The sequence below is a fragment of the Salmo salar genome, chromosome 02, assembly GCF_965601325.2.
Source record: "Salmo salar chromosome 02, fSalSal1, whole genome shotgun sequence".
Classification (NCBI taxonomy): Eukaryota; Metazoa; Chordata; class Actinopteri; order Salmoniformes; family Salmonidae; genus Salmo; species Salmo salar.
Genome location: NC_138292.1, coordinates 55,745,342 through 55,769,140, shown reverse-complemented (window position 1 = coordinate 55,769,140; position 23,799 = coordinate 55,745,342). Strand labels below are relative to the sequence as shown.

General features: G+C 43.6%; 1 protein-coding gene across 2 annotated transcripts; it reads right to left on the bottom strand.

Annotated features, from left to right (window-relative positions):
- Positions 1-1,717: 1,717 nt before the first annotated feature.
- srp68 (signal recognition particle 68) lies at positions 1,718-19,130 on the bottom strand. 2 transcript variants are annotated; one of them, XM_014177148.3, is made up of 16 exons: positions 18,752-19,127; positions 18,336-18,402; positions 18,100-18,228; positions 17,687-17,882; positions 17,330-17,412; positions 16,936-17,045; positions 15,085-15,167; positions 14,683-14,823; positions 9,560-9,658; positions 8,743-8,804; positions 8,371-8,524; positions 7,293-7,387; positions 6,933-7,062; positions 6,037-6,112; positions 5,786-5,838; positions 1,718-3,390 (listed from the first exon to the last, which is right to left on the bottom strand). In XM_014177148.3, the coding sequence occupies exons 1-16, from the start codon at positions 18,837-18,839 to the stop codon at positions 3,163-3,165; spliced, it is 1,794 nt and encodes a 597-aa protein (XP_014032623.1). In that variant the 5' UTR covers positions 18,840-19,127; the 3' UTR covers positions 1,718-3,162. The 2 variants fall into 2 exon arrangements, with proteins under 2 accessions (XP_014032623.1, XP_014032631.3); XM_014177156.3 differs by lacking the exons at positions 1,718-3,390; positions 5,786-5,838; positions 6,037-6,112 and adding an exon at positions 6,133-6,805 and having other exon boundaries at positions 18,752-19,130.
- Between the last annotated feature and the right edge of the window lie 4,669 nt (positions 19,131-23,799).

Below are 23,799 nucleotides of genomic sequence, written 5' to 3'. Positions count from 1 at the left end.
TGGGGCGAAAAAGGGGTAAAAAAATTTAATAAAAATGGGACCAAGACTTTACATGTTGCGTTTATATTTTTGTTCTGTATCGACTTATGTCCAACCAAATAAAATGACTTTACTCATGTCATAAACAGCCATTGGGGCCATTAAAGGGATTATTTGTTTTACTTGACGTCACATGTTCAGTCTGGTTTAACCAGGCTATTATTGGCCCATTGATTGATAATTACCGTTACTGTTTTTGCTAATCCTGAGGTGTTCTGGTAATGCCCATTAGTCTTCCTCAAGAATAGCCATAAGGGGGAAAATATGGCTGCTTTTATCAAAATGGGCAGGGTTGTCAATTTAATTATATTTGGGGCAGCAGGTAGCCTAGTGGTTAGAGCGTTGGGCCAGTAACCGAAATGTTGCTAGATCGAATCCCCGAGCTGACAAGATAAAAATCTGTCGTTCTGCCCCTGAAAAAGGCGGTTAACCCACTGTTCTTAGGCCATCATTATAAATAAGAATTTGTTCTTAACTGACTTACCTGGTTAAATATTTTTTTTTAGATATATGTATGCCATACCACATGACTTTGTCATAATCATTAGGAAAACTCAGTTGTCATGCTGTCATTCCATTTGGGTGGAGTACAAGGAACACCAGAGATTGGGGAAACTTGGAGGAACTGCCAGCCTCAAAGTTCCTACGGCAACACTTTTGCAGTAAGAGTGTATGGGAATACAATAAACATAGGTGTGTGTATACAGCAAAGGTGTAACACATCTAGCCTGAAACCACATTTATTTAGTATACACAAGTAGGATTGTGATTAGCCATTTTATATTGAAGTACATAACCCTGTATAGATATGTATACAGTAGAAGGAAAGTGATTCACCAGACAAAACAGCACATCATAATCATCTACTCATACTGATGATGACGACTCCTGATCATGGCCTATTATCACACACACACACACAAAATGACTCATACGAGGTTAGAATGTATTTGATGGTGTCTGAAGTGTGCGTGGTGGAAGGCACATACCGGCTCGTGATGACAGAGCCCAGCTGTCAGTTACCGATAAGGGATCAAGGGAAAAATGTTAGGTGGTAGGAAGAGGTTAGTTAGCTTTGAAAGTTGTTAACATGTATCACCTGTATGTCTGCCTGGGACAAAAACACACCCAACACAGGCATCTCATGCTGCTCACACACCCACACAAGAGCCTATGATCATGAAACTACACTAATAGACTACTGTGGGAGTGCCAAAAGCACTACTATAAAACTCTGGTTCAAGCCCTGAACGCTGATTGGCTGACAGCCGTGGCATATCAGACCGTATACAACGAGTATGACAAAATATTTATTTTTACTGCTCTAATTAAGTTGGTAACCATTTTATAGCAATAAGGCACCTCAGGCGTTTGCGGTTTATGGTCATTATACCACGGCTAAGGGCGGTATCCAGGCACTCCACATTGCGCCTAAGTACAGCCTTTAGCCGTGGTATATTGGCCATAAAACACACCCCTTCGTGCCTTATTACTTAATTATAATAGCAGATTTATAAAGTCTGTGATAAGAGGTTGTCAATTGAAGCTCAGCAACAGTATAAAGTCAGTATCAGTCAAACTAAAAAGTGAGTGAAAATGACAAAAAGCCAAGTTACAACATCTTGAAACGTTCAAGAAAAGTTAGACACGAGGGGGGGGAAAAAAGGACAAACTCTGGTCACGTTTGCCGCAAATGTCTCGTTTTTTAATTAGAAGCCTGGAAAATAATTAATCATTTCACAATTCTCTTCAATACTCCACTTAGTTTTCAAATCATGTTTAGAGAAATAATTTTGACGATGCGTGAAACCATTCCAAAACGCATCTAACCCAAATCCTGTTTATTAACATGACCACATTGGGAAACAAAAAAAAGCATTGAAATAAAACGTACAAGACCGATATCACCCCGAATTAAAGAGAGAACAAAGAGTTAGATTGAAGAGAGGACAGAAGGTAAATTGACAACCTGTAGTGGAGACCACGGTAAGTCATCATAGGCAAATGCAAATATGAGGTCCATTGAATAACTAAAGACTCTGGATTACAGAACTGGCTTTGGTACTGGAAAAGCTGAAGAGGTGTTAGGCACTCAAAAAGGGTGCCGCTCCCTCCCATTTAAAACCTGTTGGAATAGGAGCCAACTGATACAATGAACTAGTGTGTACTAAAATTATGTATTTCTAGACATACTAGGGTTGTTTTTGACAGAAGTTCATGAATGCTGCATCAGGCTTTCGGGGGTGAGTCGAAAAGGAATCCTAAGCAGTTACCTTCGACCTCAAAGGTCATTCTGTCTTTTGTCACACACAGAACTTACATAAATGTTTTAAAAAGTCATATCATTATAGAATATAAACACGTTAGAGTCCGTTCCTGTACCGAATATGAAGTCATTGGCCACTGAACCCCATTGTCGTATAAGGAAATTAACAGGACCATTTCAATCCTGATGTCTAGTCTAACTTTAACTGTCATCCATGCAGAGCTGTATTGGTGCCACAACAGCATGCAGGACAAGACAGACAGATCATTTATTCTCTAAATTGAGAACTTGTCTCACAATGTAGATATTAGTCATATGAAATTTGAGGCAATACAGAGGTGGTAGAATTTTGACAGCATGACCACGATCAGAAATGAATGTGTTATGAGACATCACGGCTTGGTCGTGGATTTCCCCTGCGGGCTGCATTTATACGGATTCTCCTGTTTGATAGTGATTGATACAACACTTACTCTCCCTCCCTCCTGTATACTGACATTGAGACTGGGTACATGAAAGCGCTTTTAAGAGTTGAAAATGAAAATAATTCAAGATAAGTCAATTGGGTTTGTTTCCCTCTGTAAAGTGTGTTGTGTTTGTTCCCTTCAACAACCCCCAAGGCAGGAAACCTCTAGAACATGAAGTCTCAAACTGGTAGCTTTCGAAATGACACTCTATACCCTACGCAGTGCACTACTTTTGACCAAATTGTCTACAACATAAGGAAACAGGGTGCCATTTCCAGACATTGTTTCCACAGTTCACATGGATGACAGTTTTCTAGAAACCCACTCAGCCCGTTTATCAATATCTGGCTGCTTCCGACCTGAAGGCCTCACCAAAGCCTGGGACTCGATTTAGCTGCCGAAGCCGAAGATGCCCTTGATGTAGCCGGTCAGGCCGCCCTTGCCCTTCTGCTCCACCTTGTCGTCGAGGGGTGGGAAGGCCACGTGGTTGAGTGCCAGGTCAAAGAAGAGGGGCTTACAGGGGATGGGCTGGAAGTCAGGGGGAAACTGGACCAGGTTGGGCTGCTTCCCCACCAGGGTGGGGTCCAGGTGGAAGGTATCCAGGCGCTCGCACAGAGGCTGGATGGAGAGGGGTGGTAGCCAAAAGAGGGGTAGGGGTAGACAAATTAGAGGGAGAGAAGGGACTGGTAAAAGTAAATGACTAGAACCTGTCATAAGGTATGGCTAGTCTGTCAGCTAGCAGAAAACATACGCTGTGGTTCCAATGCAGGTCATTTTTCATGAACCAGCACTAGGTTCCGTAGTGAACAACTAATGCCTGCCATGTCGACATAGCAGCATGACATTTCTATGACAGATTTAAGAGTGAAACACGATCCTGTGTGGGATTACACAATGACATATAAACTCAGCAAAAAAAGAAACGCCCGATTGTCAGGACCCTGTCTTTCAAAGATAATTCATAAAAATCCAAGTAACTTCACAGATCTTCATCGTAAAGGGTTTAAACACTTTCCCATGGTTGTTCAATGAACCATAAGCAATTAATGAACATGCACCTGTGGAACGGTCGTTAAGACACTAACAGCTTACAGACGGTAGGCAATTAAGGTCACAGTTATGAAAACTAAGGACACTAAAGAGGCCTTTCTACTGACTGAAAAACACCAAAAGAAAGATGCCCAGGGTCCCTGTTCATCTGCATGAACATGCCTTAGGCATGCTGCAAGGAGGCAAGAGAACTGCAGATGTGGCCAGGGCAATAAATTGCAATGTCCGTACTGTGAGACGCCTAAGACAGCGCTACAGGGAGACAGGATGGACAGCTGATTATCCTCGCAGTGGCAGACCACGTGTAACAACACCTGCACAGGATCGGTACATCCGAACATCACACCTGCAGGACATGTCCAGGATGGCAACAACAACTGCCCGAGTTACACCAGGAACGCACAATTCCTCCATCAGTGCTCAGACTGTCTGCAATAGACAGAGAGGCTGGACTGAGGGCTTGTAGGCCTGTTGTAAGGCAGGTCCACACCAGACATCACCGGCAACAACGTCGCCTATGGGCACAAACCCACCGTCGCTGGACCAGACAGGACTGGCAAAAAGTGCTCTTCACTGATGAGTCGCGGTTCTCTCTCACCAGGGGTGATGGTCGGAGTCGCGTTTATCGTCAAACGAATGAGCGTTACAACGAGGCCTGTACTCTGGAGCGGGATTGATTTGGCGGTGGAGGGTCCGTCATGGTCTGGGGCGGTGTGTCACAGCATCATCGGACTGAGCTTGTTGTCATTGCAGGCAATCTCAACGTTGTGCGTTACAGGGAAGACATCCTCCTCCCTCATGTGGTACCCTTCCTGCAGGCTCATCCTGACATGACCCTCCAGCATGACAATGCTAACAGCCATACTGCTCGTTCTGAGCGTGATTTCCTGCAAGACAGGAATGTCAGTGTTCTGCCATGGCCTGCGAAGAGCCCGGATCTCAATCCCATTGAGCACGTCTGGGACCTGTTGGGTTGGAGGGTGAGGGCTAGGGCCATTCCCCCCAGAAATGTTCGGGAACTTGCAGGTGCCTTGGTGGAAGTGTGGGGTAACATCTCACAGCAAGAACTGGCAAATCTTGTGCAGTCCATGAGGAGATGCACTGCAGTACTTAATGCAGCTGGTGGCCACACCAGATACTGACTGTTACTTTTGATATTGACCACCCTTGTTCAGGGACACATTATTCAATTTCTGTTAGGTCACATGTCTGTGGAACTCGTTCAGTTTATGTCTGAGTTGTTGAATCTTATGTTCATACAAATATTTACACATTAAGTTTGCTGAAAATAAACGCAGTTGACAGTGAGAGGACGTTTCTTTTTTTGCTGAGTTTAGCATGTCTGGCAGAGGCCTCCTGATATTTTACCCATCACCCAAACATTGTTGTTTTTCCATGTCAGTCTGCTAGGCAGCATTCCAGCTCTGTAATGTATTGACTGAGGCAGGTCAGGGAGTATTTCTCACACAGACTGGCCCGTGTAAGCCAATGATCTGTGGTAGGCACACTACTTCCTCTCACAACTGCACAACTTACACACACAGTAGTATTCACTACACTTACTCCACCATTATCTGAAATTAGCCCAGAAAATGGCTGGGCCTTGAGAGGTACAGAGGAGTCAGAGTTAACCCAGAACTAAAGTATCACGTAATTGGTCAGCTGCTCGATTAAGTTCTGGGTCAACGTTAAGAGAAGAGATCAAGAAATGCTAGAATGAGGAGTGGAATCAGGAGCTCTACCCTCTTTGCGAGTTACGTCCGAATGTTCCCTTCCAAAATTCAAAAAGATGCTAACACCTGCGAAATCGTGATTTGTTCAAATAACCAGTGAGAAAAAACCCAAACACCGTAATTACACGCAGAATCTCTACGCGAGAGATTAGAGTTAGGGCTAAGCACATTGGGGTAGTTAGCTGTGAGACTTTGTTTTCATGTGGGAGGCTACTTTTGTTCGTTCTTACCGTGCTGTCTTTCACCTTCTGCTGACAGGGTGCTTCAGGAGCATCCTCCGTGTCTAAAATACAAACACACCCTCAGCTTCATAACACAGGCAAAATAAACCAGAGACCACAAGTCTTACAAAACACATACCGGTCAGGTCACAACAATGACAAGTCAAGCAGAAAGGTCAATATAAAGGAAGTTGCCTAACCCGGGTAAGGGTATTACCCTATAGAAACAAAATGGCTGCCCTTGCAAGTCAGGTACCCACCTAAGATGGCTGCCGCCTGAAGCGAGTATTTCTCAGCGTTGACCTCTGTGATCAGCTCCTGCACATCAGGCAGATCCTTTAGGCAAGGGAGACAAAAACATTAGGCAAAGACACTTTCAGACAGTCCCACAGTAGAGTATCATGAATAACACCTGTTTACCTACCTGTAAACATTTCAATGACAAACACACCCCCCCTAAAAGATAATAGAACACCTACTTTGTGGATATTGTCATGGTTTGAACTCAAAGCCAATTGATTCTATATCATGAATAGTATTTGACAGACAAAGCTTTTCTTCAACACATGAGTTGTAGATACAGGTAACTGCCAAAATAATGGACACACTTGAATGAGGGATACAAAGTATATTGAAAGCAGGTGCTTCCACACAGTGCCAAGTTAATTATGCTTAGGGTCATGTATAAAAACACTGGGAAGGCCATTATTTTGGCTATCATGGCTATGCCCCCCCCCCATTGGCTGACAATGGCCCCATCCAGGTGGCACGAGCTGTCACGGAATGGTTCGATGAGCATGAAAATGAATTAAACCACGCGTCATGGACGTCCCAGTCACCAGATCTCAACCCAACTGAACACTTAGGGGCGATCTGGAGCGGCGTCTGAGAGGGCATTTCCCACCACCACATTATGGAATGTCTCATGGAAGAATGGCATCAGATCCCTCCAACAGAGTTCCAGACACTGGCAGAATCTGTCATGCATAGGCGCATTGAAGCCGTTGTGACTCGGGTTGGCCCAACGCCCTATTAAAAAGACACTATGTTAGCGTTTCCTTTATTTTGGCAGTTACCTGCATGTTAAAATGTACGTTTACACACTGGCCACAGTCAGGGGGTCAAAGGTTATAGGTCAGGGGTCAGTGTCTGATACCTTGAGGCTGTTGTTGAGGCTCTTAGCCTTGGACTGGACCTCCATGGCGTACTTCAGGACCCGCTCATACAGGACCAGAGCCTCGCTCCACTTCTTCACCAGCACGTATGACTGGGCTATGAAGAAACACCTAGGGGAGAGAGAGAGCGGGGACGTTAGTGACTGGTGTACACTTCGGTTCTGGCAGAGGCGGATCAGAAACAGCTGAATGGCAGGGGTCAAGCCAGCAAGTGTGTGTGATATATAACACAGTTCACTACATTTCTTTATTAGCTTATACATCAAGGCTATGAAGAAACACCTGTGGGAGTGTGTGTGTGTGTGTGGACGGTGTGTGTTCTCCGTCGTGTGAACTCTGACCTGTAGGCCTTGTAGACCAGCATCTTGAGGGCCACCTCCTTCTGGAACGTGTGATCTTCCTCCAGCCCCTGCAGGGTGGACAGCTCTGCCAGACTCTGTAGAAACAGTCATGAGGCAACATCAACAAGGACAAGATGACTCACTGGTAGAGGCTTAACCATAGAAATAGAGTCGGAAAGAAACATGCTATTCTACAGGCTTAACAATAGGGTTGAATGGCGGGCCCCCTCAGACGATCCCGCAGGTGAATAAGTCAGGTGTGGAAGTCCTGGGCTGGTTACACGTGGTCTGTGGTTGTGAGGCCGGTTGCTTATACTGACACATTTTCTAAAGTGACGTTGGAGGCGGCTTATGGTAGAGAAATGAAAATTCTAATCTCCGGCAACAGCTCTGGTGGACATTCCTGGAGTCAGCGTGCCAATTGCACGCTCCCTCAAAACTTCAGACATCTGTGGCATTGTGTTGTGTGACAAAACTGCACATTTTAGAGTGGCCTTTTATTGTCCGCAGAACAAGGTGCACCTGTGTTATGATCCTGCGGTTTAACCAGCTTCTTGATCTGCCACACCCGGATGTTCTGGGGAAATGCTCACTAACAGGATGTAAACAAACTTGTGCTCAAAATTGGATAGAAATAAGCTTGTTGTGCATATGGAACATTTACAGCATTTTATTTAAGCTCATGAAACCACTTCACATGTTGCGTTTATATTTTTGTTAAGTATAGTTTTTGTACTTGACCCTGGGTATGCTGAGTAAATAGAGGTATTTCTCCAACTCCAAGAATGGTGTGGATGTTTTGGTTATGAAGCAGGAAAATATCAAACCATTCAGTTTCACTATCAATTACTGTAACATTATGAGATGACTAGGACAGACATTTGGAATGTGCCAGACATAATGGAATATGACATGGTGTTCTTGTGTTATCAGAGGTGTATTCATTAGTGCACACAACAGCAAAACATTTAACAGAAAAACGTAACGTTTTTATTGGACAACCTCAGGTAGTACCGCCCTGTTTTACTCTGTTTCTTCCGTTTTGTGGCTACTGAATACGACCCAGGTGTGTTTGTACCTGGAGGATGATGTCGTAGAGACGGATGAGGTCCTGGGGGCGAGGGCCCCTTTTGTTCTCGTCTGTCTGCGGCTCCTTCAGCTTGGCCTGCAGCATGTGGGCCATGCTCTCGTTCCTCTTCACCACCGTCCACAGCTTGATGTAGGTCAGGTAGCTATGGAAGGGACACACACACAGGTCGAAGACTGATTCCATGTACAGATAGGTTCTTATATCATATTTGCTTGCATTTCTCATCTTCTCAAAACGCATTGGAGAAGACAGTCTGAGGGGAGGGACCTTCTCCATTACAGTTGAGGATGCGGTGAGGAGATAATGGTCACCATGCGTCTTGCATCCCCGGCAAATGTCAGACAGAATGACCGCTCTTACCTGTGCAGGAACTGCAGGTTGGACACCTTCCCACTGGCTTCATCAGATCTCTCTCGCTGCTTCTGCAGAGTTGAAAAGTCAGGGAGTATTTACCCATAGACAGATAGTGACAGGGTCTGGTACAGTCCTTGACCCTCCTACTCACGTTACTGTTTAGCCTATGAACTTTACTATGTCAGGTCAGTAAACCCAAGTATCAATGTGAACCCTGGTCAGTCCATAACCCTAACTGTCCTGTCTGTAACGTATCAGTCCATAACCCTAACTGTCCTGTCTGTAACGTCAAACATATCAGTCCATAACCCTAACTGTCCTGTCTGTAACGTCAAACATATCAGTCCATAACCCTAACTGTCCTGTCTGTAACTTCAAACGTATCAGTCCATAACCCTAACTGTCCTGTCTAACTTCAAACATATCAGTCCATAACCCTAACTGTCCTGTCTGTAACGTCAAACGTATCAGTCCATAACCCTAACTGTCCTGTCTGTAACTTCAAACATATCAGTCCATAACCCTAACTGTCCTGTCTGTGACTTCAAACATATCAGTCCATAACCCTAACTGTCCTGTCTAACTTCAAACATATCAGTCCATAACCCTAACTGTCCTGTCTGTAACGTCAAACGTATCAGTCCATAACCCTAACTGTCCTGTCTGTAACTTCAAACATATCAGTCCATAACCCTAACTGTCCTGTCTGTAACTTCAAACATATCAGTCCATAACCCTAGCTGTCCTGTCTGTAACTTCAAACGTATCAGTCCATAACCCTAACTGTCTTGTCTGTAACTCTTTCGGTGTCAGTCATACTTACCGCTTCAGTTTTCAGCTCCTCTCTCACAGCCTGGATGGTGTCTCTGCACTCGGCTAGTAGGGTCTCATACAGACGTTCCTTGGTCTCCTCATTGGCTGCCTGTGGGGGACAAATGGTGATCCAGTATAAATATGACATACAATATAAATTCATACTTCCATATATACCTCCCCTGATCATCTTCTCCAATGTGTATTGAGAAGGACATGAGGATAGAGGACGTGAGGCATAAGCAAGCGAGATCTTCCCTATCCCCGTGCTGCTGAAATAACTACGGCAGCATTTTACTCACATGTGCTCATACTTTAAATGGTTGCCTGTGGAGCCTTGCTTACGGTACGAATCAGATTAAATCATGCAAATATTAGTGTAAAAGTAGGTATTGGGTAAGGCTGTGACTGGGAGAGAGAAGTATGCAGCAGAGCAGGTTGCTGCAGATATTCCTGTAGAAGGTAAATTCCTAGAGTTACTGTAGCTCAGGACCGATGTGAAAGAGAAGCCTTGTTCTTCATGTCACCCAAGATGTAACACAGGCTTATTGTGTACGTTACAGTAGGCTAACTTGCAGGTTTAGGAAGCAGCCAAGTGTTGTGGTTTATATTGTTTATGAAAAATGTCGGTCGTTTTTGAAGATGAGTCAGAAACATTAATATCGTCAATGACATGTCCTAGTTAGAACGTCCTAGGAGTGCCCATATTTAATTCAAAAATTGCTAATAAAATATAGGTTTGTTATATATTCACCTGCTGACAAACCAATCCAATCTTAAATTATTTTGCCGCATCTTATCCTCTGACGAATCGGTGTGCATGCTTGTGAGACAGTAAATCTCAGCGGATTCGCCAGTGTCTTCTCTTTAGCTGACAAAAACACTTAAGCAATCATTAAAGTGCTAAAACAAGGCAGGGAATGATTGGGAGCGTTCTACTTAAAAAAAAGGACAATTCTGCCACTTTTTAACCTCAAATTCCTCATCTCCAGCACCATACCAGCGTCTACATATTTGAAAACGGCACATTTATATGGATGTGGTTAAAAATATAAAAATGTCCTACAAAAATGCTTATCATTAAGCACGTTTCCATCCAGTTATGCAGGTAAAGTAACTGTATATATATATATTTTTTTTTAAATCACGACAGCTGTGATGAAACCGATGGTTTCAGAACAATTTTATAAATGCAGAAAGATAGTGTTCATTCGACATGGTGGGAACTTTGTTTCTGTAAAATTAATTATGTGAGCAATGGTGGTGGAAACTCCTTAAATGCACAAATATTGACATTATAGTCATTATACTGGAGTCATGAGATGATATGGTGTGTGGTCCTCCCACTACAACTCTGGAAACCATGCAGTTCAGTAAGCTAGGCTACAGTTTAAATAATTTACGATGAATTTCAAAGGGTGGTGAAAATGCATGGTGATCTTGATGCACCTTTCCAATAAATATCGAAGGTCTTATGCTTGACTGCCATTTGACAAAGACCTTCTCGCTCTTAATAGCGTCATGTTAAATAGCCTACCCGCACTGTTAGGCTTGGATGGTATACCGGTTATACAGTATACCGGGGTATTTTGAAATACCGGCAGTATGATTTGAACACCAGTCAAAAGAATAAGCAAACCAAATGCATATGCTAGAGCCCTTAGCTGGATATAATTCGACACATCTCAGATTTCATTATGAACCGTGGCATAGCACGCACCCACACACATTGTTTAAATGTTGATGTACGAGGGTGCATGCTACGCCCCTGCTTATAACAATAACTATTAGAAAGCTACGGGCTCCAGCTATTCCTAAGTTGACATCTAGTGGCTAGATGTAAAGATCAAGCTTCTGGTTTACAGCACAGACATACAATCCTTTCCATGATCCCTGTTGCCTAAATTGTTGTGTGCAACAAAACATTTTTTATAACTGCTTAAACATACATATATATATATATATATATATATATATATATATATATATATATATATATATATATATATATATATATATATATATATATATATATATATATATATATATATATATATATATATAACGCCCCTTGTGTGCACTTCAGTTAATACCATATAACCCGGTATGGTACAGAAAGAGTAGGACTATCAAAATGTGGATTACGCCCAACCCTACGCAGTGTATCTGTCCAGAGTAGGGACATTTGCCATTTAACGCAACAGTTTGAGACAGTTGAAAATGCGATGGAAACACATTTTACTTTGAACATCTTTCCCGGTACATGAACTTAAGAGGAAAAAGTACATTGTGTGCACTACGTCGTCACGCACTGATTTTTCAAAGTCTGTTTTGTGGATTTTGGAATATCCTCATCAAAATCTGTCACCAATTGGATGGAAATCTACCTTGTAACACACAGGATAGGATAATAAAAAATAAATGATTATAATTTTTTTTTAAGTTAAAAACCTTCAACGAGTTTCTAGCCAGAAGGATGGCATTTTCTTGCTCCCCACGTCACCATGAATCTCAGTGTTTGAAAATCACTGTTTTTCAAATGTAACTTTCGATGTCATCGGGTAGAACGTGTTAACATAATATATTTTTCTACAAAAAGTAGAAATGCACCATTTTCACACATGTAAACGTTACTGTGCTGGAGATGATGAAAATGAGGCTGAAAAGCTGTGAGAGTTGCCATGTAACACAAATTCGTATTGGGCAGACAATGAAGTAACATTCACTCCTATCCATCCAGCATGTAGGGAGAGTGTCTTGTGGTGACACAAACTAGTGCCACAACCCTGGCAATGCCTAGCCCCTAACAGGACTGGGAGAACCAGTCTGGTGTCTTTTGCGCTTCAAAGAGAGAGGGATGGCGCATCCCTCTTCAGTATGTCCCCTAGGGCTTGCGCATGGCCTTAAAATGGCAGTTCCGTTGGAATGGTTGAGGGATTCCTCACTTACCCAGACAAATGTAATCTACAGAAGTCCTTTGGAGGAAGTAATGTTGACAGATACCAATGTCAAATATAAAATGTATAAATGAGAAACAAAACTTGCCATATGACATTTTGACCTTACATAGGCCTCCTTTTAAAGATTCCATAATGTTTCATTTGTGTGCTACAAAGCAAAAATGTCAAATGAAGCTTTACCGCTTGCTCTGTAAAAATAGTATTTTAATATTCATACATTTGTGAATATTGAAATATATAAACATGAATATTGAAATGTTTAGATATTCTATATAAATTGTTGAACATAATATACTCTACAGGCATTTCAAAGTTCCAGAGTGGGATCAATGCTACTTCTAGAGTTTGTAAGCATTACCAACATAGTGAATGTGAAAATGGATTCAAAATTGTCACATTCTATGCAGGATGTGCAATGATACAAGTAAAAGGAGGGTTGTGATTGGTTACATTGTCTACTATACCAATTTCTCTGTATAAAATGGGCCATAACTTTAGACAACTGAGGTAGATAAAAGGGGAGTGTAGAAGTAGAGGCAGCCATAGGGGGAGAGGTATTATGGTCCAACTGCTTCTGAACCCTTGTGTTCTTCACATCAAAATGGTACCTTCCATAAACGTAACAGAATCATTGACTGACATATCAATTATAGATCGAAGTGCATGAAATGTTAACCCTCAACTCAAAAAGCTAATTTGGATACAACTGTTGTGGACAGGACAGGTATGAGGGGAATTTCTGACCAGACCCCAATGCAGCCTTACTTCAAAAGCGTAAGCACAACAACTACATGTAACGCTACGCTACATCTAACAGAAATGATGGTCCCACTCCCAAAGTGATAACCATTTAGCTCCGATGCTAGTCTGTCCAAAGAGACTAGGGTTGATGGGTGTAGCCATGTGAGTGTGGGTTGCTATGCATAGAATGCAGTGTGACTGCACAATCGGCAGCATGCCAGAGCCAAGTGCAGGTGGATGTGACTGGTGTGGCCGCAGGGTAGAAGAGGCAGGCCTACAGGAAGACTGACAGGGAAGGTAAGAAGAGTGACAATAGACACCTGTCAGTGAGCTGTAGTGGAGCGAACGCCACCTACCGAGACTCAAGGTGAACTACACGAGACGATAGCCACCGTTGGACTCCTGACCTGCCTTTAGGATAATCTCTCCCTACAGACTGGTTGATAACAGCTTGATACTGCTAAAGAAAGTGCACTGACAAGGCTGCGCCACTAAACCCCTGTTCACTGGTCCTCCTAGCTCACTAACAGTTTCTCTAGTTCATAAGGGATCCTTGTTCCCTAGGCTCATAAGTTTGCTACTAGCCCCGTAGCTACTTCACACTAGCCCATAATGAAGCAGAGGTGTCCAAGCAGAAACCCTTTTCATGGCTGGACATTAACGTTTAGCCACTTGTCAGTCGGACAAGTAGGACAGTTTACTTGTCTGAAAGCTCAAGTTACTGGTCCCCCCCCCCCAAATAAAAGGCCTTTAACACCATAAGCCAAAAAAGATGACTGATAAGCATGTTGTAAGAGGCAAAGAACATTAGTATGGTTTAACAGAAATTCCCTCACTAGTTAGTCTGTTGTCAATCATTATTTTATAGGCTACCTGCTGCCACTAGCACAGGTAACGTACATGTTTTCATGACCGTACGAACCCTGTTTGCTGACCAAAAATAACTGGGCAAATAACTCACTAGCTAGCAAGGAATAAACAAATGTGCACAGGGTGATCTCAAAAAGTGCATCTCGCAACCGCAGGTGATTGAAAGACCGCTCGTGCCTGTCAATACGATACATTTCTACTCAGATCCTCTCTGCAGAGATTGGGAAAACAGTGCACGAGACAGCACATCTAGAAGATGCTTAGATTCAATTCTAATCTGAGTAATTGTTTGACGTGTGAATTATTTGTCCAGTCGGACAACAAATCTATATTCTGCTTGTCCGACTTGTCGTTGCTTGTCCCAGACAAGAGGACAAGCTTTAATGTGGAGCCCTCCTTTTAACATTATCGTGCTGACCTGAACCGTACTGTGCCGGCTCGGATATTTTATTTTTCACATTGTCCTTTCTGGCAACTGCGGTGGATGCAAAACCAGACCAGTCAAGTTCTGCTTGGCTCAGTAGTGTGAAAATGTGACTCGTCCCCTGGTAGGGTCACTGACCTGGGCGATGGCAGCCTCGTTGTCTCCCAGGCCCAGCAGGAAGATGCGGGCCTTGTCGATCTTGACGGGCACCGTTCGGCCTCGCCACTCCACCTCGCTCATGGTGGCTGCCTGCTTGGCTCTCGTCTGTGTGATCAGGGCCTGGAATAATACCATAACCATTCAACAGTATGCTACATAAAACAGGTCTGTTCCAATATCCACACTAACCTACTACTGATAAAGAGAGCAATGTATTGGGCCTGCATTCTAAGTGGTATAACAGTGTGGACAATGGAACAAAGTGATTCTCTCTGCACTAATGAGTAAAATATAGATGTAGGGACAGATGTATGGCCCTACTTTCCAGTAGTAAAGTAGTAGTTACTACGCGTTTTACAGTGAGAGGGACCACACACTGACCTCTAGTTTCTCAGCCATCATGCCTCCTCCTCCTCCTGCACTCAGCCTCATCTGCATCAGCTCATTCATGGCGTTCTGGTCACCTAGAGTCAGAGGGGAGTAGGGTTGTTCAGTACCAGTCAACTGAACAGGAATGAGTGTGTGTGGTGTGGTGTGTGTGTGTGTGTGTGTGGTGGGGAAAGAGAGAAGGGGTAGAATGCATACACTACCGTTCAAACGTTTGGGGTCACTTACAAATGTCCTTGTTTTCCATGAAAAACAAACATGAAATGAGTTGCAAAATGAATAGGAAATATAGTCAAGACGTTGACAAGGTTACAAATAATGATTTTTAATTGAAATAATAAGTGTCCTCCATTTGCAGCAATTACAGCTTTGCAGACCTTTGACATTCTAGTAGACAATGTGTTGAGGTAATCTGAAGAGATTTCACACCATGCTTCCTGAAGCACCTCCCACAAGCTGGATTGGCTTGATGGGCACTTCTTACATACCATACGGTCAAGCTGCTCCCACAACAGCTCAATAGGGTTGAGATCAGGTGACTGTGCTGGCAACTCCATTATAGACAGAATAACAGCCGACTGCTTCTTCCCTAAATAGTTACTGCATAGTTTGGAGCTGTGCTCAGGGTCATTGTCCTGTTGGAGGAAATTGGCTCCAAATAAGCGCCATCCACAGGGTATGGCATGGCGTTGCAAAATGGAGTGATAGCCTTCCTTCTTCAAGATCCCTTTTATCCTGTTCAAATCTCCCACTTTACCACCACCAAAGCACCCCCAGACCATCACATTGCCTCCATGCTTGACAGATGGCGTCAAGCACTCCTCCAGCATCTTTTCTGCGTCTCACGAATGTCCTTTGTGATCCGAACACCTCAAACTTAGAGTGGCCTGTCCATAACACTTTTTTTCCCCCAATCTTCCTCTGTCCTGTGTCAGTTTTTTGCCCATCTTAATCTTTTCCTTTTATTGGCCAGTCTGAGATGGCTTTTTTTTTGCAACTCTGCCTAGAAGGCCAGCATCCCAGAGTCGCCTCGTCACTGTTGACATTGAGACTGGTGTTTTGCGGGTACTATTTAATGAAGCTGCCAGTTTAGGACTTGCTTCTGTTTCTCAAACTAGACATTAATGTACTTGTCTTCTTGCTCAGTTGTGCACCGGGGCCTCCCAGTCTTTCTATTCTGTATAGAGCCAGTTTGCGCTGTTCTGTGAAGGGAGTAGTACACAGCGTTGTACGAGATCTTCAGTTTCTTGGCAATTTCTCATGGAATAGCCTTCCTTTCTCAGAACAAGAATACTGACGAGTTTCAGAAGAAAGTTTGTTTCTGGCCATTTTGAGCCTGAAATAGAACCAACAAATGCTGATGCTCCAGATACTCAACTAATCTAAAGAAGGCCAGTTTTATTGCTTCTTTAACCAGGACAACAGTTTTCAGCTGTGTTAACATAATTGCAAAAGGGTTTTCTAAATGATCAATTAACCTTTTAAAATGATAAACTTGGATTAGCTAACACAACGTGCCATTGGAACACAGGAGTGATGGTTGCTGATAATGGGCCTCTGTACGCCTATGTAGCTATCCCATTAAAAAAATCTGCCGTTTCCAGCTACAATAGTCATTTACAACATGAACAATGTCTACAGCGTATTTCTGATAAATGTGATGTTATTTTAATGGTTTAAAAAGAGTGCCTTTCTAAAAAATAAAAAAAAGACATTTCTAAGTGACCCCAAACTTTTGAACGGTCGTGTATGTGATTTTCTCGATGTGAGAAGTGTGCATGTGTGAATGCAAATGAAAGTGCAATCCACTGTCAATCTGAGCGACGGGATGCGTGTGTCGCCTACCTATGTTGTAAGCACAGTAGCGGATGTTGGGTGAGATCTCCTCCACACGCTGGTGATACAGCACTGCCAGCTCCTCAGTAAAGGCACTGGCCAGCTTCTCATAGATGGTCCTGAGAGAGGTTACAATAGAGACACATGGAATGTTCTATAGTTCACAAGTAGCAAGATGGTGGTCCGAGAACACAGCTATATGCTTGAATGTGTTTGGATATGTTAAGCATACGCCTACACGTAGGTACAGACAACTTAACATCTGTCAACATACAATGTAGCCTACATTCTTGAGGACTGATTTGCCCCATGTGAAATGATCTCAATACTCTAGATCAAAATCTCAGCAATCAAAAAAGGGCCACACTTCAACCTTTAGGTAGTACAGTGGGGTCAGACTCACTTGCACTTGTTGAAGGCCTCCATGGCAGCCTTCCACTCCTGCAGCTCAAAGCGCACCATGCCACTCAGGTAGGAGGTGTAGGCCTACAGACAAGTTGCATTCATTATTATTTATTCATAGGTCATCAGCAGCTATTTCAGATAGGTTAGAAAGAAAGGGCCCTGAAGCGCTCTTTCCTCAAGGACACGCCCAGCTGCCTATACTGTTGGTTCCTCAACTGATAAATATTTGTCTTTAAATATTAGTTTCAATTAAATTGTTAATTCACTTGCACAGAATTTGAACCACATGTTGAAAGAAATGAAGGTGAAACAATAGGGAAAGTCACTGACTCTCCAGGTCAGGGCATTACCCTACCTGTGCTTCCAGTTTGGTCTTGGCATCCACACGAGGGCTCTCACACAGCTTCTCCAGCCTCTCGCCATGTTTGGCGGCCTTCCGCAGGCGGGACAGCAGGTGGAAGCGCTTGCGGGGCTCTGTGTTGGCCTCCTGCTTCAGCTGCATGGCGTAGCTCCACGCCCGCTCAGCCTCCATCAGTACCAACAGTAGATATCTAAAAAGGGGATTTGTTATATTCAAGGGACTTGGGCCAACTTTAGCGCTGGCTGCTATTTTGGTGCCTCTCTGGGCACTCCATGTATTATAAGTATTTTGATTGAAGGTTCTAGAACCAAATGATGGTGGCCGGCAGCTTTCATGTACGAAGTATTTGTATTGTAAATCCAGTTGTACTTTAATAAGGTTGTAAGAACGAGATGGGGTACTATTACCTGTTGTCAGAGTACCGCTTGTCAGAGAGCATCTCGACAGTCACTTTTTTCCCAGTGAACTTGTGCCTGTTGCCGCACTTGAAGCCCAGGGTCTTGCGCAGACGACGCAAGCGCCGGGAGCAGTATCCCCTAGAACAGAGATTAAGAGACGGGTGAATTTTAGTGTGAAACTATGAGCCAACCATAAGGTATGGTCTATGATTGTCAAGCAGCCATAGTCCAGTCCTCCACCTCACCTGTATCTTTGATAATCCCCGTGTCGCAAGCCATGTTGTTGCTGGGAATCCTTGATGATCTGAAGAACTGCAAATCTGCGTTAAGGGCCAGTCTACTACATTCACACAGGAACCTATAGCTAGCTACATACACAGTGGTGCATGAGAAAAGATCACAGGAAATATACTTCAGCAGTGGATTTGCATTATGTGATGGATGTAGCAGGTTGACAGTGTTAATTTACTTAAATACACATGATTTTAGGAATATTCTAATGACAACATCTGTAAACCGCTTTTCTAATGACACGTAGCGCTAGCTTTCCGGAATTACGTTAGCTAACTAACGTTAGGTAAGCCCACCTCCACCAAAATATAGTGGTGTCGCAAAATTACATATTGGTCCCGGGTCAGCTTTATAGTTTTAGAAAGGATACTCTCCAGTCCTATTCCATCTTCCGTTGTATTTTCTTTATTCTCATCCATAGGCAATATTTTTCCTTCATTTTGCTTGTCTAAGGCCATTTTTCTGCTAGTAGCACACGTCCAAACTGACCCGAAGAAATGCACCGGAAGTAAACTCAAGCGTTAGCGTCATCATACCTTTTTATGCAATTCTCGCCATGTTTACACATGACACCCAACACCGGTGAAGCACATAATTCAAAACAGTTCAACACTTTCAAAAATTGAAATTGAGCTGAAATAAAAGCTCCTAGAAAGTTTCCATACGCACAAAACGCAACCAAAAAAACTGCACACATTAGTTTACATCTCTGTTAGTGAGCATTTTCTCCTTTGCTAAGATAACGCATACACCATCTTCTTCTTCTGAGTTTAACAGCGGGTGGCATCCAATATACTGCATTACCGCCCCCAACTGGACTATAATATAAATCTATTATAATTTTTTAATTTTTTTATTTAACTAGGCAAGTCAGTTAAGAATAAATTCTTATTTACAATGACGGCCTAAAAACAGTGCCTTGTTTAGGGACAGAATAACAGATTTTTACCTTGTCAGCTCGGGGATTCAAACTCGCAACCTTTTTGGTTACTGGCCCAACGCTCTAACCACTAGGCTACCTGCCAACCCAAAATACAAAATAAAAAAATAAAAAACATCTTTCAAACTAATCCTACACTCATTAAAACCCCACTACCCCATTCCACTACTTTGACCCTATCTACTCCTGCACCATGCCAATGGCCTGGGAGGACAGAACACCACAACTCAACACACCCTGTAACTCTTCTGAAGTAAAAAATAAATAAAACTATTCTAAAGTCAAATCTGGCATACCCAAATATTTCTCTGCAGCTGCCACCACATCTGTTTTCTGTGATTGACATTCCATTTCAGTGGTACAGTTGATAACCATTGCTATGAAGCCAACCTTACTGAAGCATGTCACTCGTTGGCCTATCCCTCTGTGCTGACACAGATCTACTACTCACAGGGATCTTCTCAGGATCCCTTACCCTTGAATCATCCTCATCTACTTTCTTCACTACCTCAGCATACAACGCCTTCTCCAATACTCTGACTCTAGCCACCTCAACCTCCCTCTCACGCACCGGACACTTCTGATCCCCAGCAACATGGGCACCCCTACAGTTAACACACAAAATATTATCCACCAAAACGACACAATCCTCTATCCCATGCCCTCCTGCACACTTCCCAAATCTTGGAATTTCCCTCCTTCAAACTGCTGCAACATGGCCATAAACATTGCACCTGAAACAGCGCAGTGGATTCGGCACAAAAGCTATAACAGGATAACTGATATATCCTAAAATGGCTTTGTTAGGAGCACCCCCCGACCCACATCGAAGGGACAGTAGTGGATAAGGTGGAAAGTTGTAAGTTCCTCGGCGTACACATCACAGACAAACTGAAATGGTCCACCCACACAGACAGTGTGGTGAAGAAGGTGCACCCTCAGGAGGCTGAAGAAATTTGGCTTGTCACCTAAAACCCTCACTAACTTTTACAGATGCACCATTGAGAGCATCCTGTCGGGCTGTATCACCGCATGGTACGGCAACTGCACCGCCCTCAACAGCAAGGCTTTCCAGAGGGTGGTGCGGTCTGCACAAAGCATCACCGGGGGCAAACTACCTGCCCTCCAAGATACCTACAGCCCCAATGTAGGTGTCACAGGAAGGCCAAAAAGATCATCAAGGACAACAACCACCCGAACCACTGCCTGTTCACCCCGCTGCCATCTAGAAGGCGAGGTCAGTACAGGTGCATCAAAGCTGGGACTGAAAAACTGTTTCTATCTCAAGGCCATCAGACTGCTAAACAGCAATCACTAACTCAGAGAGGCTGCTGCCTACATAGAGACTCAAATCACTGGCCACTTAAATAAATGGATCACTAGTCACTACAATGCTACTTTAATAATGTTAACATATCATACATTACTCATCTCATATGTATATACTGTACCTTATACCATCTATTGCACCTTGCCTATGCCGCTCGGCCATTGCTCATCCATATGTACATATTCTTATTCCATCCCTTAAGATTTGTGTGTATTAGGTAGTTGTTGGGGAATTGTTGGATTACTTGTTAGATATTATTGCACTGTCGGAACTAGAAGCACAAGCATTTCGCTACACTCGCATTAACACCTGCTAACCATGTGTATGTGACCAATAACGTTTGATTTGATTTGATTTAAAGACTGACTCAAAACTCAAAAGGATTGACAGTGACTCCTCTGCTTCACCACGCTCACCACTGGGACTGCTTCGCACCAAACGGTGGGCGTCACAAATACCAGGAATCTTCCACTTCAATTGCTCCACCTCCACACTTCCCCAGAAATCAATCCTTTCAATGGTGCCCTGTTCCTAAGAGCAAAGCAAGAAACAGATCTTGACCCAAGTTAGGTAACACGGAGCGCCCGCTCCCTCTGGTCAGAAGAAACACAAACAAATATCACAAGTCCACCACGGGTTACCTTAACTGATTCAACGGCACCCAACTCCTTTCTCACCCTGAAACAACAAATGGATCCGCCAAAAGGCAAGGATCCACTTTCTCCAAAAAGGTCACTCCTACTGGACCCGATTCTTGTTTATCATGTCCATTGATCCCAGGCTTGGGCGCCAAGCTTTTCACCACACCTTCCACCTCACTTAACTCGCCCACATTCACTTCCATTTCCCCTCCAAAACTCAGTCTGGCACCTAACCAGTGTGGCATATTAAGAAGTTGATTAAACAGCATGATCATTACACAGGTGCACCTTGTGCTGGGGACAATAAAGGCCACTAAAATGTGCAGTTCTGTCACACAATGCCACAGGTGTCTCTAGTTTCGAGGGGTGTGCAATTGGCATGCTGACTGCAGGAATGTCCACCAGAGTTGTTGCCTGAGAATTAAATGTTCATTTCTCTACCATAAGCTGCCTCCAACATCATTTTAGAGATTTTGGAAGTACTTCCAACCGGCCTCACAACCGCAGACCACGTGTAACCAAGCCAGCCCAGGACCTCCACATCTGGCTTGTTCACCTGGGGGATCATCTGAGACCAGTCACCCGGACAGCTGATGAAACTGGGTTTACACAGCCAAAGACTTTCTGCACAAACTGTCAGAAAATGTCTCAGGGAAGCTAATCTGTGTGCTCATCGTCCTCACCAGGGTCTTGACCTGACTGCAGTTCAGCGTCGTAACCAACTTCAGTGTGCAAATGGTCACCTAAGATGGCCACTGGCATGCTGGAGAAGTGTGCTCTTCAAGGATTAATCCCAGTTTCAACTGTACCTGGCAGATGGCGTGTATTGCGTCGTGTGGGCGAGCAGTTTGCTGATGTCAACGTTGTGAACAGAGTGCCCCATGGTGGCGGTGGGGTTATGGTATGGGCAGACATAAGCTACAGACAATGATCACAATTGCATTTGTTATATCTGGAGTATTTCTCCTGTCTTATCCAGTGTCCTGTGTGAATTTATGTATGCTCCCACTAATTCTCTCTCTCTTTCTCTTCTCTCGGAGGACCTGAGCCCTCGGACCATGCCTCAAGACTTCCTGGTCTGATGACTCCTTGCTGTCCCCAGTCCACCTCGTCGTGCTGCTGCTCCAGTTTCAACTGTTCTGCCTGCAGCTATGGAACCCTGACCTGTTCACCGGACGTGCTACCTTGTCCCGGACCTGATGTTTTTGACTCTCTCTCTCTATACCACACCTGCTGTCTCTAACTCTGAATGATTGGCTATGAAAAGCCAACTGACATTTACTCCTGAGGTGCTGACCTGTTGAACCCTCAACAACCACTGTGATTATTATTATTTGACCTTGCTGGTCATATATGAACGTTTGAACATCTTGGCCATGTACTGTTATAATCTCCACCCGGCACAACCAGAAGAGGTCTGTCACCCCTCAGAGCCTGGTTCATCTCTAGGTTTCTTCCTAGGTTCCTGCCTTTCTAGGGAGTTTTTCTTAGCCACCGTGCTTCTACATCGACATTGCTTGCTGTTTGGGGTTTAGGCTGGGTTTCTGTATAGCACTTTGTGACATCGGCTGATGTAAAAAGGGCTTCATAAATACATTAGATTGATTGATCTATGGAAATTTGAATGCACAGAGATACCGTGATGAGATCCTGAAGCCCATGGTCGTGCCAATCTCCCACCACCATCACCTCATGTTTCATAATGATAATCCACAGCCCCATGACGCAAGGATCTCTACACAATTCTTGGAAGCTGAAAATATCCCAGTTCTTCCATGACCTGCATACTCACACGACATGTCACCCACTGAGCTGTTTGGAATGCTCTGGATCGACATGTACGAAAGCGTGTTCCAGTTCCCGCCAATATCCAGCAACTTCGCACAGCCATTGAAGAGGAGTGGGACAACATTCTACAGAACACAAACAACAGCCTGATCAACTCTATGAGAAGGACTGCATGTCGGCTGCATGAGGCAAATGGTGGTCACACCAGATACTGACTGGTATTCTGATCCACACCCCTACTTTTTGTTGGTATCTGTGACCAACAGAAGCATATCTGTATTCCCAGTCATGTGAAATCCATAGATTTGGGCCATAGATTTATATGAACTTTACCTCTTTGAAATGGTTGCATTAATATTTTTATTCAGTCCATATAAACATATATACAGCGCATTCGGAAAGTATTCAGACGCCTTCACCTTTTCCACATTTTGTTACGTTACAGCCTTGTTCTTAAAAAGATTACATCGTACCCCCCCCAATCGACACACAATACCCCATAATGACAAAGCAAAAACCGGTTTAGACATTTTTGCAAATGTATTAAAAATCAAAAACTGAAATATCACATTTACATTAGTATTCAGACCCTATTTGGTAAAATACTAAGTCCATATTGTGGCAAGAACAGCTCAAACAAGCAAAGAGAAATGACAGTCTATCATTACTTTAAGACATGGTCAGTCAATGAAGAACATTTCAAGAACTTAACTTTTCTT

Excerpts from the sequence above, each read along its gene's own strand:
- srp68 (XM_014177148.3), bottom strand. The coding sequence starts at position 18,839 with ATGGCCTTAGACAAGCAAAATGAAGGAAAAATATTGCCTATGGATGAG. Across the intron at positions 17,046-17,329 it reads GAGGCCTTCAACAAGTGCAA|GACCATCTATGAGAAGCTGG; the intron begins GTGAGTCTGACC and ends AACCTCTCTCAG. Across the intron at positions 7,388-8,370 it reads TCTACGACATCATCCTCCAG|AGTCTGGCAGAGCTGTCCAC; the intron begins GTACAAACACAC and ends CTGTTTCTACAG.